Source organism: Phacochoerus africanus, chromosome 4, assembly GCF_016906955.1.
Source record: "Phacochoerus africanus isolate WHEZ1 chromosome 4, ROS_Pafr_v1, whole genome shotgun sequence".
In the NCBI taxonomy this organism is placed as follows: Eukaryota; Metazoa; Chordata; class Mammalia; order Artiodactyla; family Suidae; genus Phacochoerus; species Phacochoerus africanus.
This window is the reverse complement of record NC_062547.1, coordinates 103,866,300-103,884,519: the sequence shown is the minus strand read 5'-3', so window position 1 is coordinate 103,884,519 and position 18,220 is coordinate 103,866,300. Positions and strand designations below refer to the sequence as shown.

Here is an 18,220-nt window from a genome sequence, read left to right as displayed (position 1 = left end):
TGACATGTCTCCTGTGGAAAGATTATTTTACATTGTTGTGTGTTGAAGGTATGGGTAGAAAAAGAAACCATTTTTTTTCTTCAGATCTTTTTGTAACTATTATCTTGAAAAATGTATTTTTACTCCTGAAATGTTTAATATGAAGTTATGAAATGAAAGAGGGTGACTGATATCAGAATTCATTAAAGTCAATCTTGGGAATTATTTGCCTTGAAGGATAAAAAGGGAAACAAATGTTTCCAGGCAAGCCAAAAGGCAGAGTATGAGATTTACTTTTCCAGTGCTCACCAAAAGTGACTATAATTTGGCTGGAGTGATTCTCCTGAATTCAAAAAGAAGGCATGATCTGGTGCCTGGCTACATCCACAATCTTTAGAGCACTTCTTTACCAAAGAAGAATTTAAATTATACTGGTCCTGAGCTAGAAACTTCTTTGCTACTAAGAAAACTTTTTTGAGAAATAACCTTCTTGATTCCAGATACCTGGGGAACAGCACATTTGAAGATAGTTGACAAAAAAAAAAATATTGCAATCAGAAAGCCACACACCATTCAGGCAGAATCTGGTTGGAGAGGGAAGCTGTTCCCATGATTAGTGAGCTTCCCCAGCTAGCCTGTAGGTGGGTGTGTTTAACAGAAGGAAGCAATGGGAACCCGCCTGTCAGCCAGCCTTTAGAGCTAATTAGCTCAGCATACAACAAAGATAAGTGAGCCTGGGAGGAGGGCCCCCTGAGGGGTCTTTAGATTCTGGGAAATGTCTGATTGGCAGATGTTAAAAGAGATTCTTTGGTAATCCTGTGCATCAATGAGCTGCACAAATTCAGACCAGGACTGCAAGAATTCAGGCATGAGGACACTGTGCAGCAGGCTCGCACAGGCAGACCCAAGATGGACAGAACATTGGAATCCCTGAGACACATCATTGCCCAAGTCTTGCCTCATAGAGACCCGTCTCTTGTCTTCAAAGACTGTAAGTACTGAAGGAGAAAAAGTTTTTTGACTTTTTTAGAAATTAGTCCTGAATGTCTAGTCACATCCCATTTAAGCATGTTTTCTTCTAAATCTCTGTAGTCGTATGCTGTGGTCTAAGTGATATTTAACTTGTTCCTGACTTCAGTCAGGAAAATGATTTCATTTCACCTACAGGTATCAGTCCCTATGTTATTTTGTCAGTGATACATCTTGCTAACCATTTCTCCTAAAATCTAAGAGTCAGCTACGACTTAATAAACTTTTTCAGATGCTTTTTAAATAAATCAAGGCAGATTGCTACTAGGATTAAAACTAAAAATAATTTGAATGTGATAATAAAATATATTTATATCTATATTTGTTAACTTGTTTAATCCTCCATATCATATATTAGTTATGCTAAAAAAATATATAATGTTTGAAATTTTTGGTTGCAAACAAAACAGTAAATCACTACTGAACTCATATTTTGATAACAAATTATAACACTTGGTTAAAAGGCCAATAAAATTAGATGTCTTCCCACCTCTGCATCCATACCCTCCCTCACCCCAAAAATCTAAATGGCTATGGCAGAGTTATTTCAAAATCTTATTTTTAATGATTATGAAAAATAGTTTAATCAAGTTCGCCAATTCTAGCAATACTATTAAACCATTTGTCATGTAACTTTGTTTCTGGAACCAATTTGATTTCCTGCTGCTGCAAAACAGACTATCTTCCCCTTGTATCTTATCTACAGTAGGTTTCATATTACAAAGGGCTTCTGAAATAGAACTTTGCTATGGAACTGCCCAAAAGGTAAAATGCATGTGGAATTTTTTTTTTTCACTTCAATAAGTTACAGCTTTCTTCTTTGTGAATCTCATGTGTTTGTCTCCATCAAAACATCAATGGTTTGGATTTTTGCTTTCTGATTGCTGAATAATGTTAGTTTCCAGATGTCCTTTTAGTTTATATTTTGCATATGTGTGATGAAGAAAAAGAAATGTTCGACAATTTTATTCTATAAAATTTTCTTACTAGAAGTTAAAGTATAACCAATCTGCCCTCTAAAACATTGTGTAAGCCTGCCTTTTCTTTCTTTTCTTTCCTTCCTTTCTTTCTTTTCTTTGTTTACTTTCTTTTTCTTTTTTCACTTTCTCTTTTTTTCTCTTCTCTCTGTCCCACTTTCTTGTTTCTTTAAAATATTGTCTTCAAGCATGTGTCAGTAGCTATGTTAGAACTAATAAAAATCACTCCCTCCCCCAGTCTAGCCTGGAGTCTATTCAGGTTTGGCATTTTTTTTTAAGTGAAAAGGTAAGGAAAGAATGTCTCTCCTAGAATAGCACAGAATTCACTAGCAAAGAGTAAAAGGGCTCTTGACCTGCCTAAGGCTTTGGATAAGTTTTAGAGTCCCAGGGGTTTTGTGCATAAAATTTGGGTAGTGGAAACAGTAAAAAGAAATTGAGGTGAAATTTTTCACTGAGTTCACTGTGAATCTAGGAAGTTTAATATGAAATTATATTATCACCCCCTTTTTGAAGTGAACTAAACTCCAGCAGTTTTTTACAGTTTAGCAGAGAGAATGTAATAGAAAGGGGTTAAAATAAAACATACATTATCTTCTGTCATTCAGGCCTTTATGGGAACTATTTTATATAGAAAAGCAAAGAAGTGTCTTATTTTATATATTTTTTTCATTAACATAGAACTTAAATGTCATCAGACAGCATTGCCTGCTTACCCTAGAGTGGGCTGCCACTCTGCAACTGCTTGCATGGCTTAATAGGTGTGAATTTTTACTGTTGCACTTCTCACTTCAAGTGTTCTAATCCTAAATAAATAAATAAATAAATGTAAGCCAAATGGTAGATTTATATGCCAGGGTTTTTTTATGATAAAGAAACATCTAACCACTCACCATCTTCTTGGAATAATTGGGACAGGTTCACTTACTTTCTGGAACAGGTATCATAAATCTGCCTGGGGCCTGTACCATGCCTTGGCAACCTATCATGCATGTGCCATGGTTTAGCACATGAACTCATTTTGGCACACCCATAAGTTGCTACCACCATACTCCTGCTTCACACACCATGTAAAAAGCTGCCATCAGTTTTGAATGGCAGGTTCTAAACAGCTTCCTTTCTTCCTAGTCACTCCTGGCTCCTCTTCCCTACCCCAGGCCAGTCTCTTTTTTGCCAGAAGGAAAGAGCTAAGCACATGAGCACATCACTGCCAATTCCTTTAGAAAAATTGCTACCTTGCTCTCCTACAAGATAAAAAGCCAATCCAACAATTTTTAAAATCCTGCACAGTTGAACAAAGGAACATTTAAAACATAATACCATTCTAAAGTTGTTTTTCTAAATTTCTCTTCTGTAAATGCCGAGACAGTTTTTCTCTCTTTATTCTTCAGAAACACATATAGGGGATGTAAAGGATCATTCAATTAATTTGTTGCCCTCATTTGGCTTTTGACTTGTTTTAAAAACAAGGAATAGTAAATTGAATCTTCTCTTCAAGTTGGTCAAGAAAAGTACCCGGAGAGTTTTCTGGTCTGAGACCAATGCACATGGGGATAGTTACATTCATTTAAGGAAATAAAATATGAATGGTTTTCTCAGCCAGTGAGGCCTTCCAAGTGGCATTTTGCAATGCATTAAACCTCTTATTTATTTTAGACAAGGTGTTCATCTGGCAAAAGTTGTGATTTGTTTTTTATTTTCCTTCCTGAAAGGAAATGAATTTCATAACACTTTTTCCCTATTTCATATTTAAATTGAAAAATAAAGAAATTTTATGTAGTTCCCTTCGTGGCGCAATCACGAGGTTGCGGGTTCAATCCCTGCCCTTATTCAGTGGGTTCAGGATCCAGCGTTGCCGTGAGCTATGGCGTAGGTTGCAGGCGTGGCTTGGATCCGGAATTACTGTGGCTCTGGCGTAGGCCAGCGGCTACAGCTCTGATTAGACGCCTAGCCTGGGAACCTCCATATGCCAAGGAAACGGCCCTAGAAAAGTCAAAAAGACAAAAAGAGAAAAAAGAAAAAAATAAATTTTAAATAAGACGGACTGTCAGACTGAAGTTTGCTTATCTGAGCTCACACTGGACTATTGTCCACTACCTAAATATTTCAGTTTTGTAACAAATATATCTGGGATTCTCCACCACCATACAGAATCTCTGCAGGGAAATTAAGTAAATTGAGACATTATTCATGTTGCCTTCCATTCTTGGCCTTGCGCAACATCCACTTTCTTTTCATGTGTTATGTGGCACAACCAAAGATGAACCATGTGGAAAACAGCCCTTGTCAGCTCTTTTGAGAGTGTGTGTTTGAGCTTACTAACTGTTTGTCACTGTTAAACAGTTTCTCACATACTTTCTCAAAATAAATCATCAGCACATGATTTCAAGAAGAGTATACTTTCAGATCCTGCTTTTCAAATTACAAGAGCATAATACGCTTATCTGCCATCTTTGGGCTCTTCTTTTATGCATTAATAGCAATGCTAGATTGTCATGTCCTCAGCATGTGATGACAGGCACTATACTAAGAACGTTTATTCTTCACAGAAAGTCACCTATTTTGATTTATAGGGTAGAGATCTGAGGCTTATGGTGGTTAAGGTGACTCACCCAAGGTCACACCTAGTAAAGTGATAAAGTGATGGGGCCAGGATTCAAAGTCTGTCTTCCAACTTTGCACATTTTGCCACTGCAAGACATTGCCTCTCAAAGGTGTTGCATTACTGTGCCATTTGTGCCATCGAGGCAGTATCTGTTAAGAAAACAGATGGGACTGAAGTGGATTCTTCTGAATGTTTGGAGGGAACTCAATAAGTTGGCACTACTCTGAGAAGGAGTATGAGAGGGGAAGGTATTGTTAAAGAGAGACAATAGCTTGTCCAAAGACAGATCCAGCAATACAAGATCAGTGCATCATCAGAGGTGGTGACAAGGCTGAGAAGGCAGGTAGAGTCCTGCTCAAGTATAGGCAACAGGGAGCCATTGAAGTTAACAGTGATCCTAGATTAGTTCTCAAAGTTTATGGCCTTCTGTTGCACTGCGAAAAAGATTGCACTGATATCTGTGGGAGGTACAGTTCCTGAAACTAAGTTAGACAGAGGTGCTGATTTTTCACAGCAAGAATCCTTTTACCCATTCAGGCGAGATGCAAGATTTGTAAATGTAAACATGCCTATAGGGAGAAACCACTTTCAGTAAATGAAGGCCAAAATCAAGGCAAACTGTCTCAAACGGATAGTTAAAAACCATCTTGGTTGTCATTGAAGCCATGAGAACATGCTGGTTTCTAGTACTGACTTATAAAGTAATGTGATAGATTTCACTCATGTTTCCCCAAATTTTATAATGAAAAAATAAGGTGAAACATTTACTAAACATTGCACAATTAGAAGCTAATTTCTCACATACTCGAAGTACATTCAACTTTTGCATTTGAGGAGACATTTTTCTGCATGAAAGTTTGTATTTACACCACATAGGTGAATACTTCAAAAAGTATAGTTTTACCCTTTGGAAAAATTGGACCAGACTATAGAACTATTAAAAACATCTTAGTAATCATAAATCTTGGCTGTACGGAATACAAGAGAGCAAAATTTCTCAAGAGTCAAGTCCTTTCTCCATCCCATGCTTTTTAGTGCAATTATCTGAAATCTAGAGATTTGATGATACATTTATGATTTTTGCATTTCAGAAAAAGGAATATAGTAGAATGTAAAAGATGAAGGCACTTGTGCAGTAAGATCCCAACACATATTGCATTGTGTTCCACCACAGAAAGTATACTGGATAAAACAAACAAACCAAAAACCTTCCACTGCTTACTAGCTTATTTTGGATTAATGATTGCATCTTAATTACAGTAATTTGAACTATGATGATTTTAGCATCTAAATTTAGGATGTCTGTTCTACTGAAGAAGTCTATTCAAATGCTGGTTTTACTTTATTATAGGAGACAACTATTTGAATTTATATTAAGGGAAAAAATTCATATTTCAGTTCAGCTATCACTGGCATAAGCATTTTTCTCTTCTCCTTTTTTAAGTAAAGATATATTTGGCAGAATTTAAATACTGAAAGTCTCAATGCCGGCAGAAAATTTTTCGAAATGGAAAAATGGAGGCGGCTTCTTGATCACTTAATGGCAATGTCTATCTTAATACATTTATTTCTTAATATACAAACACAATTTAGCAGATAAAAATAAAATTTGATTGACACCCATCCTGTGATCAGATATGGTGCCTCTTCACAGTCTGCTGTCTCATCTCACCATAGGCTTTTTTTTAAACAGTTAAGATTTGTTAGCCTGAACTCTACTTTAACAACTCCTGAAACTCATGTGTTAAGTTACAGCCCATAATAGGATACAGATGCACAAGGGTGAGTTTCTAAGTTATGATTTTTCTGTTTAAATGATACGGTTTTACTGATTATGTGCTACAGATTGATTTAAGAAATGTAAGACAACTTTAGAAGCCTTTCATAAAAGAATCTTCTTTATTTAATGCATTTCATATTGACATTTTAACCCCAAAGTCTCTTATTTCTTTTCTTCCATGTTCAAATGCTCATATAAGTTTAGTCTGTCAAGGTAGTTTTTAAAAATCCTATATTAAGAGAAAAAGGAAAAAGAATCCTACTGAAAGTTTAATAATGACAAAATATTCAATTATTACACTCCCTGTAGTTTTCTATATTCTCTCTCTGGTATCCATGGAATGCTGTTTGAATTATGGTTTTGCTTTTTCTTTTTTTTTCTGCTGCAATGATAATCAGTTGATCCCTATTTTGATCTCATCCCATTATGCAGCTGTGGGAATCCATCATTTAGTCACCACTCCTTTGGCACTTATGGCCTGCATAGTGTAGTTTACACTTTTCTCATATGGCTCTACACTATGAGTTATAGTTTTGCTGGCATGTTTTTGTCCACACCTAAGTTGGAAGTCTTAGAAGGGCAAAGCCATACCTTCCACTTCTTTGTAACCCCCACTGTGCTTCCCACAGTGCCAGGTAATTAGCAGGTGCACAACAGACATTTTTTGGTTGCTAATTTGTTGGTGTTCTCCTTTATGATGAACTAAATGGTGTCTTGGACCTTCTAAGCCATCATCCATTGACACCTTAATCTCACCCTAATTGTGCATGCAGGATTAAGTTGACTATCCCCATGAAAATGTAGGAAAAAGGGGCTCTGAAGATAATAAATACAGTCACTCCAGGCAACTTCCCCAGAGCACTGCCTTAGGTTGGCCTTGGGGGAGCAGCCTGAATTATCCCATATACCACACTGGCACAGAAACTTAGATTGCCATTCCTTAATATTCATCCTCAGGGTCTGCCCTCAATTCTGGGTCACCAAAAGCTGGGCACCAAGCTTTTTTAAGGCCAGTCTTTGTCAGTGCTTTGTACATAACCCCTAGTTCTTCAGCTGTGGCTGGGTCACAGAGCTTTCTTAAAATGACTGTTCTCAGGGAAGGTTTATCATATGCCTAAAGCCATATTTGCACAGATTTGACCATTTTAACTAAACAGAACCGATGAGCAAAGCAACAGTGTTTGCTCTACCCGCCCCCCCTTGGATCTTTTGTTGTTATCTAAATACAAAAGTCCTACAAAGTCTCTTAACTATAGTGCAATGTCACTGCCCAGTGGCACATGGGAAAGATGTATACTTCCTGATTGGTTAAATAGATTACATCATGTTTTTATTCTGTGTAGCTTTTGTGATTGAATGACATCATCTGAACCATGCTGCACATATAAACCACACTTGGGAGACCAAGGCCTGCCGTTGCTGCTGCATTTTAATTGTAGTATATTTAATAACTTTTTATTTTAATTTGTCTTTATGGTCCCTGTTGCTCCTTAATATTCTCTCCCCTCTGCCTTCTTAGAAAATTATCCTGTACTTCCAAAGATATTTTTAAAGTGTTATTTAAATTTCTCCCTGAATGATTTATAATTCAGCAATTTTAAATTCTAAAGGTGAAAATGAAACCAAATAGTATGATATACTTTTCTGTATATTTTGGAAAATCTCCCAAGAAATTTAATTTTGTAAAATTGAAATTTACAAAATTTAATTTAAATTTTGTAAAACAACTCAAAGGATCACAGTTGCCTCAGAGAAAGTGTTCAGGGCAGAGAATGGGGACCAGACCAGAAGAAAAGAAAAAGTGCACAAAAGAAGAAACATAACCAGCTTCCCAGCTGCTGAAGGAGCTAAGCACTGACTGTGGAGCTTACTAAAAGAAAGTTCCTCTGCTGGGAACAAAGCAAGACTCGCTGTCTCAGCTCTGTTGTATGGCTATGGCTACCTTTGAAAGAGTATCTACACAAAAGAAAAAGGGGCCCAAGATTCCTACATGTTGTGTCAGCAAGATTCCATTAGCCTGGTCAAAACTTGTCAAAGCCTGAGGATGGTAGTAAATGTTTAGACAGCTGGCTCTGTTGGTCAGTGTCCTGGAGTTTGCCAGGCCAAGCACAAGACCTGGAGGTACCCCATTTTGCAACCTATTTTGCATGAATAGTAAATTGCCATCATGCCTTGAACTGGCTCCTTAAATTATTTGGGGGTACTTTTCCTATTTCCTCTCAAAAACACTAGGGAATCACATCAGCAAAACAAGTTGTACATGATCAAATTACTAGAATAGAAAATAATTAACTTTATTTTAAAATATCACCTACTGGGATGATTTAATTAAAGATTATATTAAAGTGTTACATAACATAAATCCATCTGTTGGGAGGCAGAGAATCAATTTCAAAATATGTTTATCATCTTGAAAGCCTCTTAATGGTTTATCCTTAAATGGTAGCCTTTCCAATTTGTCTTTAATTGTTTCTGGCAAGGGAAATTTTACCCAGCTATAATTTTTCCTTATGTAAGGCATAAAGAAATTGGTTCTTTTGGGAGAGTAGATTTGTAATTTTAAGATCCCTTATTGCTGACAAGTGACTATCTTCCATGCAGGACCTGTTTCATACTAGATAATTGAAATGGGCAGGGAACTATAATATTTCTACTTTCCTGAAGCCCAAGCAGTCATTAAACATTAATTTGAAGTAAGAGTTATCTCTCTGTAGTTTTTGCTAAGAGCAGGTCTATTGCAGTAGCATTCATTCATTAGAAAGTGAAAAATTGGGGAGTTCCCGTCGTGGGGCGGTGGTTAACGAATCCGACTAGGAACCATGAGGTTGCGGGTTCGGTCCCTGCCCTTGCTCAGTGGGTTAATGATCCGGCGTTACCGTGAGCTGTGGTGTAGGTTGCAGACGCGGCTCGGATCCCGCGTTGCTGTGGCTCTGGCGTAGGCCAGTGGCTACAGCTCCAGTTCAACCCCTAGCCTGGGAACCTCCATATGCTGTGGGAGCGGCCCAAGAAATAGCAACAACAACAAAAAGACCAAAAAAAAAAAAAAGTGAAAAATTGGGACAGACATCCATGTTTCCAGATTTTGAGACATGTAGCCTTTCATCCATTTATTTTTTGGCTGTTAATGAAGCTTTGATTTTACCAGTGAATGATATTAAAAGAGATTTCTCTTTTCCATCTGCGAACTCTTCACATGTTTTGGAAATAAAATAGCACAATGTGTACAATTAGAGAATTTTCAGACTTGCAGACTATTTTTAGAATTTTTAATAATACAGTTTCCAATGCAGGAACAGTCAGTTTCAAAAATGCAACATGCAAGCATGTAATCATGCCTTTTCTTCCTTCACCTTCTCTAATAGCTAACACTCTAGTGCTTACTGTGTATGAAGCTCTACTGTAAGCTTTTTCCATTTTAAGCTTTACCACAACCTTGTAATGTACATACTGCATTTTAGAGATAAACAGGAGCCCTAGGTAGGTATCTTACAGCACTAGATATAGTATTCAAACCCAGGGATTCTGGCTCCAGAGTCTATGCCTTTCTTTTTTTAAGTTTTTTTTGACGTATAGTTGATTTATAAGGTTGTGATAATTTCTGCTGTACAACAAAGTGATTCATTCATATATAATAAATACTTCCATTCTCTTTCAGATTCTTTTTCCAGTGTAGATTATCACACAATATTGGGTAGAGTTCTCTGTGCTATATATACAGCAGGTCAGAGTCCATGCTTTTATCTACCTAAGTAAACTGCCTCCCTATTGATAAAATGTGGAGAGGCAAGATGCAGTACCCATTGTATTGTCTTTGTACCAAGGCCTGTACTTGAGGACTCTTCTATAACAAACTCTATAATCCATGTGCATTTTCATCCTCTGCATCTCAGAATTCCCACATGGAAACACAGATCATGTGCGTCTGTTGGCATCTCCATCATGTCCAATCTGTGAAAATGACAAGCTCTGAATTTTTAGAAGAAAAGCCCTCCAGTGATTGATATCCTCTGAAGGGGCTTCATGCTCCTTGCAGGCTCGAAAGGCACCCTCTCTTGCTTGCTCCATCTCCTACCCTTGTATCATAGATTTCTGCTCAAGCTTCTTCCAAAGAAATGTTCTCCCTGGGCTCCTCCAGATGCATACTAGCAACTACACATTCTTTCCAAGTATCTTCTTCATGGAGTCACTACAGCCAGCACAGCACCTCAGGCAAAGACAAAGGACAAGGAACTCTGCATTCCTGTCTTCTCTCCCACTTGGGTAAAGCTGGAGCTCCAGAATAATAGGATTGATTTCCAATTATTAAAGGAGGCAAAATACCCTTACCCTGTCTCATTTCAAATAGTGCCCCCTTTCTAATGCCATCCTTTCCTATCACTCCCTTACACAATTCCTCAGCTGAGGCATTACTGCTTTTCTTGATCTTTTTGTCAAATGCTGCTCTCACCCTTTGGGAGCACACTTCTTTGCCTTCTCCCATTCTGGTTTAAATCTCACTTTTCTGAGGTGGCTTGACTTAGGCCTTCCTATGCAGATTGTTTTCTCTGATCTTTTCAATCTATATTCGTCTGCTTTTCCCTTTGTATCAATTTAATTATTGTGCCATAAATTTTAAAGTTTTAAATATTACTTTAAAATCATTTTTGTTCTACAATGTATCAGTCTAATATTTGGTGAAAAAATATGAATACATTGTTTCTGCAGTCAAATTGTAAATCTTTATGAGCATAGGACTGTTTTGAACTTTATTCTGTACTGTCAGGGTCAGCATCACCAGATAGGCCAGTGCCAAATTGCTGGTTAACTGTGGTGTTCTCTTCCAGTGATCCCAGAGAACACTTTCAAGTCCTTTCAACAGAATGTTCCACAGGCAACATAAATGGATTAAAGTTGGTGCTCTAAGACAAAAGTGTTTTTACCATCCCCATTCAGAATTTCCCCAAGTCCTAGTTACCATGAAGGTAAAACTCTAGCTAGCAAGCAACTGGCAATCACATGTCTACTCTGCCCAGGCTTCATCTTTCTTTACCTACTCAGTCATCTCCAGCTAAGACATGGCTGCCACCACCACATCCCTGCTGTGTGGGTACCATGGTGGTTCATACAAAAAACCTATTCTTGAAGTAAGTCTTAACCTCTCCATGAATGGTAGTACCTTCATTTATCTTGTGTATGTTCATGTAATTGCACAGTTCTTATATTCTTATATTCTAAATGAATTCAACAACTGCTTCTAGCCCTGTGCTAGATACCACGGAGGCTACAGAGAAAAAGGAAGCAGAGTCCCTGCCCTCTGGAATCACAGTCAGCTATGAGGTAAATAACATAAAACTGTAGTCTATAAGATGAATTGTTATCACAAGGCATTTCATTTCTCTGGCCAAAAGTAAGTCCAGCCAAATCTGACTTGATAAATTTAGCCAGGAGCACCATATCCATTTTATTAGCATGGTTTATAAGAGATTAAGTGCTAAGACACAGGGCCACTAATGAAATATGAGCGTAGCAAAGGACATTCATGTGGCCTGGAACCAGTGAGTAAGGCATGATGGAGGATGTGGCATTTCCTCTGAAGTATGCATGTAAATTGAATGGCTGGAAGAGAGGGGCAGAAGCAAAACTCAGGGTAGGAAGGAGAACTTGAACAAAAGCAAAGGGAAAAAATATGCAGTATGTGTTTAAGGACAAGTGAAGACAGTGCCTTTGCTGAAACGGATTGAGGATTTCTGCTAGAAAGGGTCAAATGTTAGATGATGAAGGTGTTCCACATTGTGGTATGTCCTCATTGGTCAAACCGCCTTCTGTGAAAGCTTCGATGGTAAACTTTAAAATCAGAAAGAAAGCTTGAGGAAGAAGAAAATGAAAACCTCATTTATGAGAGACTTGCTGAGGGATCTAGTTGCTACTTTGAAAACTCTGTCATGTTCAGATTTCACAAAACAGTGAAGAAGTATCCACGCTAATTCACAAAACTGAAGAAGTATCCACACTAATGTCTATAAACTACACAGCAAATTGTCTTCTTGTTGATAGAGAAGTATTCAAAACCACTAAAGAGTTTTGTCTTAGCTTGGGCTGCTGTATCAAAATACCATATATAGGTGGCCTAAACAACAAATCTGCAGATGAAGTTGCTGGCAGACTTGGTACTTGGGGAGAGCCCTCATCCTGGTTTGCAAATGGCCACCTTCTTGCTGTGACATCACATGGCTGAGAGAGGACGCTCTGGGGTGTGTTTCTATTCTTACAAGGGCACTAATCTCATCATGGGGCTCCACCCTCATGAGCTCATCTAAACCTAACTGTCCCCCTAAGTCATCTTATTCTAATGCTATCATATTGGATGTTAGGGCTTCAATATCTGGATTTGTGAGAGACAAATATTTAGTTCATAACAGAGTCTATTACATGTGTCTGAGAAAGCAATTTGGAACAAGGGAATAGATTAAGAAGTTTGATTTACAAAGGTAATTCAGAGATTAAGCTGCTTTCTTTGCTCTAAGATGTTATAAACTGATAGAAATCACAGAAAGGAACTGGATTTCATGCTATTATTCCTAAAATCTCCCCCAAAAATTTCTCTCCTACTTCCTCCCATACCTATTTGATATTTTATTTCTTTATAGTAATTTTACTAGTTAAGTATCAGTTAACTCGACAAAGGATTCATACCTCTCTCCTGTCGGGTGCCCAGATTCACCATGGATGACCAATTTATCTTGTCCTGGCTGTAGATAAACCCCTTTTCCCTCAGTGTCCATTGAGACAAAGTAAAAACTTTTCAAAAAGAACTTCTAAACTTTGGGAGAAATAACACATAGCGAAAAAGGATGTGTTCCAAACTATAGCTTCCTGACCCTGAGGTGGAAGGCGCAATCCGGCAGAGACTTGACCTTGACTTTTGTTCATGCCCCTCTTCCCAGGAAATCTGTCCAGGACCTCCTCCATCTTTTATCACTTCCTCTTGTTCCTCTTGTGTCCTCTCCTTTAGCCTTTTTTTCCTTGGAAGAAGGGACTGGAATGGGAGGCCTAATCACAGCCCCCTCTGAAGCCCACAGCCAGTTGATATTTATACCATTGCTTTAAACCAGAACAAAGTGTTGGTTGAAAGTGATGAGGATACCTATTCATGTGACACAGGCTGCTTATTCATTGTGACAGTTCCAAGCTAGAAATATGTTGTATCACTTGTATGAAAAAATACAAATATTAACCCCTTGCTTTGTTTGACTTTCCTGAGAACAAGTATCAGAAAAATTGTTTGTAAGAAAAGGTAGGCGAAATAATTTTTATACAGGGCCTCCTGTGTCTTTGCTACCGATACCTTCACAAAGGCACATCTTCTATCCCTTTGATGACTTTCACAATTCAACTAACACTTATTGTGCTCCTATGACTCCTCCTAGTAGTGATAGACATGCATGAAAACAACCTAATTTCTGTTATAATTTGAAGCGGCTCAAGATGAACAAAGAGCTAAATTATATACCCGACAGAACTAGGTTGAAAATCCCAAGTCTAAGACTTAGTAGCTATATGACTGTACACTGAGCATCTTTTATTTCTTATTTCTTAAGCTGTAGGTGATAATACCTATTTCTAGGTGGTGGTATAAGAATTGAATGAGAAAATGCATAGTGCTTGGCATATAATAGGTACATGATAAGGGAGATGAGACTAGTAACTTCTCCCCACAGCAGGGTTTCTCAAACTTTCATGTGCATCAGATTGCCTGAGAATCTTATAAAAATGTAGATTCTGGTTCAGAGGTCCTGGAGTGGGGCCCAAGGTCCTACATTTCTAGTAAGTCCTCAAGTGATATTCATGCTGCTACACAGAGAACTGTAGTTTCCCAAGGAAGGGTTTAAATCTTATTTTGGGTTTGTTTTCATTTTCAGAGTTAATGCTGGAGATAAATATTAAAAAAAAAAAAAGGAAAAAAAAAGTGAGTAGGTACCAGCCAGGAAGACAATAGAGGATGCAAAGATAATTCTAAAAAGAGGAATAGAGGTAAGGGGCTTGCTAGTAACATAAAAAGCATGAGAGCATGAGGAGCCTGGAGGGTGACTTGAGAAGTTTGGAATGAAGGAATCAAGACCTTGGGTCTTCTATGACTTGCCAAGGAGTTACTCGTTCTGTAGGTAATCAAGGACTCACGGAAGGGTTTTAAGATGTAAATAATTTGATCAACTATAAGATTCAGAAGGACTGCCAAGGAAACAGTGGAGGATGGGTTGCATGGAGGGTGATTGGAGTTAGGAGGTTATTGTGGGATATTTGGTGAGATATGAACCAATGCAGCAATGACAGTATTAAGTGAGAGAAAGTAATGACTATCAGGGACATCAGGATATGGAACTGAAAACTTGGGCATTAATTAGAATGGAAAGAAGATGATAAGTTTAAAGTTCCTCTCATATTTCTGATTTATGTGACTGGATAGATGGTAAGGTCACTTTCTATTTAGTTCGGGAGGAAGAGAAGAGTTTATTGAAAAGAAAATGGGTTGAGTTTGGAAATATGTTGAATTTATGCAATGTCCAAAGAGAAGGATGTATTAACAAAGTTAAAGTTACAGGAGTATGTTTGAGGAACTATAGGCATCTATTACAGTAGATAGAATCATGGAAATGGGTTCTATCATTGAAGAACAGTCGGGAGAGGAGTTCCTGTTGTGGCTCAGTGGGTAAGAGCCTGACTAGTATCCATGAGGATGTGGATTTGATCCCTGTCCATGCTCTGTGGGTTAAGGATCTGGCATTGCCGAATGCTGGGGTGTTAGGCCTGCAGCTGCAGCTCCAATTTGACCCTAGCCTGGGAATGTCCATATGCTGGAGGTGTGGCCTTAAAAAGAAAAGGAAAAAAAAATCACAGTAGAGAGGGAAGCAAGAAAAGACAAGGACAAGATTCTTGTGCAAATCAACATGAGAGGTGAACAGAGGAAGAGAAACCCACAAAAGAGATTAAGAAGAAATGATTAGAAATAAAGAAGAAGAATCAGGGAAAATGCCATCAGAAAAACCTAGGGATATGAGAGTTTCTAGAAGACATTGATCAACTGCGTCAAATGCATTAGAGGTCAAGGAAATGAGGACTGAAATTTAGAATTTGTGATATTTGCCAGAGTAATTTCAATAGCATAATGTAGAGAAAAGCCAGATCATGGTAGGGTAAAAATGAATGGAAGAGAAGAAAGCAGAGATAGTATTTTAGAATATTCCTTCTAGAAGCTTGGCTATAGTGGAAAAACTTTAAAAACTAGCAGCCAAATATAGTCCCAGTGTTGAGTGTCTTTTAATTTATTGAGTCATTCATTTATTCATTTGTCATCTTGGGCATATTTATAGCTACTGAAAGGAGTGAGTAAAGAGGAGTTTTTTGGTTTTTGGTTTTTTTTTTTTTTTTTTGACTTTTTAGGGCCGAACCCATGGTGTATGGAAATTCCCAGGCTAGGGGTCAAATCAGAGCTACAGCTTCCGACCTACACCACAGCCACAGCAACTTGGGATCCAAGCCATATCTGTGACCTATACCACAGCTCATGGCAATGCCGATCCTGAACCTACTGATCCAGGCCAGGGATTAAACCTGCATCCTCATGGATACTAGTCAGATTCTTTTCCACTGTGCCACAACAGGAACTCCATAAAAAGGAAACATTTTAAAATAGGAGGTCAAGAGAATTATTATAGAACAACCTGTCCAGAAGAGGCAACACAAATTCATTTGAGACAGAAGGAAATAAGATGGAGCTGGTACTTATGTGGATGGATCACAAAATATAAGGATGGATATTGCATGCTGGAGAGTATAAGTTTGTAGCATGAAAGGTAGGATCCCTGACTGGGCATTGAAGGTGCAACTACAACTAGAGACTAAGCTGTGTAGTGAGGCCTTTCCTCAAATTTGGGTGGTTTTCTTCAGCAGTACTTGACCTTTTGCTTGCTTTTTCTTTCACATTGTCCATGATCCTTGTTGTTGCTACTTCACAAAAATAAAGCAGCATGTGTTTCATAAATAGAGCATCTTCAGATATACCCGTCTTTGAAATTCCAAACAGCAAGCTGGCCTTCTTCCCTCAGCCCTCCATTCATCTGGTTTTCCAGTCGACAAGAGGAGAGATAGAAAGACAGATTATGTTTGTACATGTACATATGTTACACTCTTTAGAGGTGATGACATACATAGGACCATCAAAGGAATCTTCCAAGGTTGCAGAATGAAAAATGTGAAAACTGCTACTTTTATTTATGCAGAAATTTTAGTACATACCTTTGCACTGTTTAATCCACATAGTTTTATATGCCAAAATTCTTGTGTTCATTTTACCTTCATCTTCTCACTCCATTTCTCAGCCAAACATCAACAGTGGGTGAACTAACTTAAAATCACTGACTAATGGCCCTTATTGACTATGAGAGCAACTGTCAGAGCCGTTGGCTCCTGGCTTTGGTTTTAGGCTTAATCTTCAAGACATCCCTGCTGAATTCTAGAGGTCAACTGCAAGTAGAAGCACAAATGATCCAGTTCAAAAAACACTTGTTTTCCTGGACATGGGAGGAGAGGAAGATGGGGAGCAGAAATACAGTTTAGGAAATAAAAGTTCTAATTTTATTTTGAGTTACATCAACTGGTAGAAAATATTACTTCAAATATTTTTGAATGAATGAAAAATGTCTGTAATTACCAAGTTTACCTTGACCACTTCAGCGTGCATTTTATTGGTTAATTCAATTATCCCCTCTGATAGTCTTATGTTCCCCATTTTTTTTCCCCAAAAATGCATCTTAAACTAAAACCTGCAGTTGGTTAAATATACACAAGCATCCAATTCCTTAGATGTACCAAGAATTTGCCAGAACTATACCCTATGTAGCTGGAAGCTGATCGGTGATCTGGGGGTGAAGTGAAAGAGCCAAGTTCCCTAGTCAACAGCTTAGAAGGTGGTTGTGCCACATTTTTGCTTCCAGGTTAAATTCTATGACTCTCCTAATTTCCTGAAAAACAACAAAGCCTAGCATTTTGAAGCACATTATTCAGGAAGGCACCATATTACACAAAGTATGTTTGAAAGAACAAAAGCTATTTAATCTAAAATTTGAGGAAACCTAAGAGTTGTCTATATTAATACACTTTGATATGCAAGCAAGAGAGCAACTCAAAGTGGTTTAAGGACAAAGCAGATATATTGATTCAGGAGCTCAGACTAAGTCGTATGAACTTAATCTTTCTTTCTCTGTCCTTGGCTCTACCCTTCTCTTTCTTGGTTTTCTTCTCAGTTATGATTGTTCCTTGTTTGAGTGGCACCACATTCCCTTCCTATACCCTCAGTAACTCTAGAGGAAAAGGAGAATCCAGTCTTCCAACACTGTCAACAAAAGTCCTTGACTCACTGACTCTAAATGACTTGGTTTTGGTCTAATTCCCACCCCTCAACCCTAGAGAAGACATAGTTGAAGGAAAGGTGGTTCTTTAAGGAAATTTGTGCTCTTTCTAAAAAGAGGAAAAGCAAATGCCAGGCAGGCAGAAACAAAAAATGTCCTATATCAACCTTCAAGTATATAGGGTGTTCTCTTGTGGATAAGGGGATTAACTTCTGTGAGGCCTCAGAAATGAGAAGCAGCCCACCTACAGGAACCTCATAGGAAAGCAGATTTCAGCTCACCTCCCCAAAAGGACATTTGTACCATTAAACCATTAGCAGTTGAAACAGGCTGCCTCAAGATGTGCCAAGTACCAGGTCCTTCCACGTGTTCAGACTCAGGCCAGATGGACAACTGTCAGTAGTGTTGTGCAAGGAATTCCTACATCAGGCAGAGCTTTGACTGCATGACCTCTAAGGCCTCTTTTGCC

At 38.1% G+C, this 18,220-nt stretch overlaps 1 protein-coding gene across 2 annotated transcripts in view; it reads left to right on the top strand.

The window, feature by feature from the left end:
- The first annotated feature begins 222 nt into the window (after positions 1 to 222).
- The window catches only part of LIX1 (limb and CNS expressed 1), a 50,355-nt gene continuing 32,357 nt past the window's right edge, over positions 223 to 18,220 (top strand). Inside the window, exon 1 of one of the 2 annotated variants that reach the window (XM_047778353.1) lies at positions 223 to 970. In XM_047778353.1, coding sequence (XP_047634309.1) covers positions 889 to 970 — 82 coding nt within the window. In that variant the 5' untranslated portion in view covers positions 223 to 888. Of the gene's footprint in view, positions 971 to 11,624; positions 11,684 to 18,220 lie in introns of those variants that run through there. The other variant, XM_047778354.1, reaches the window with a different exon arrangement.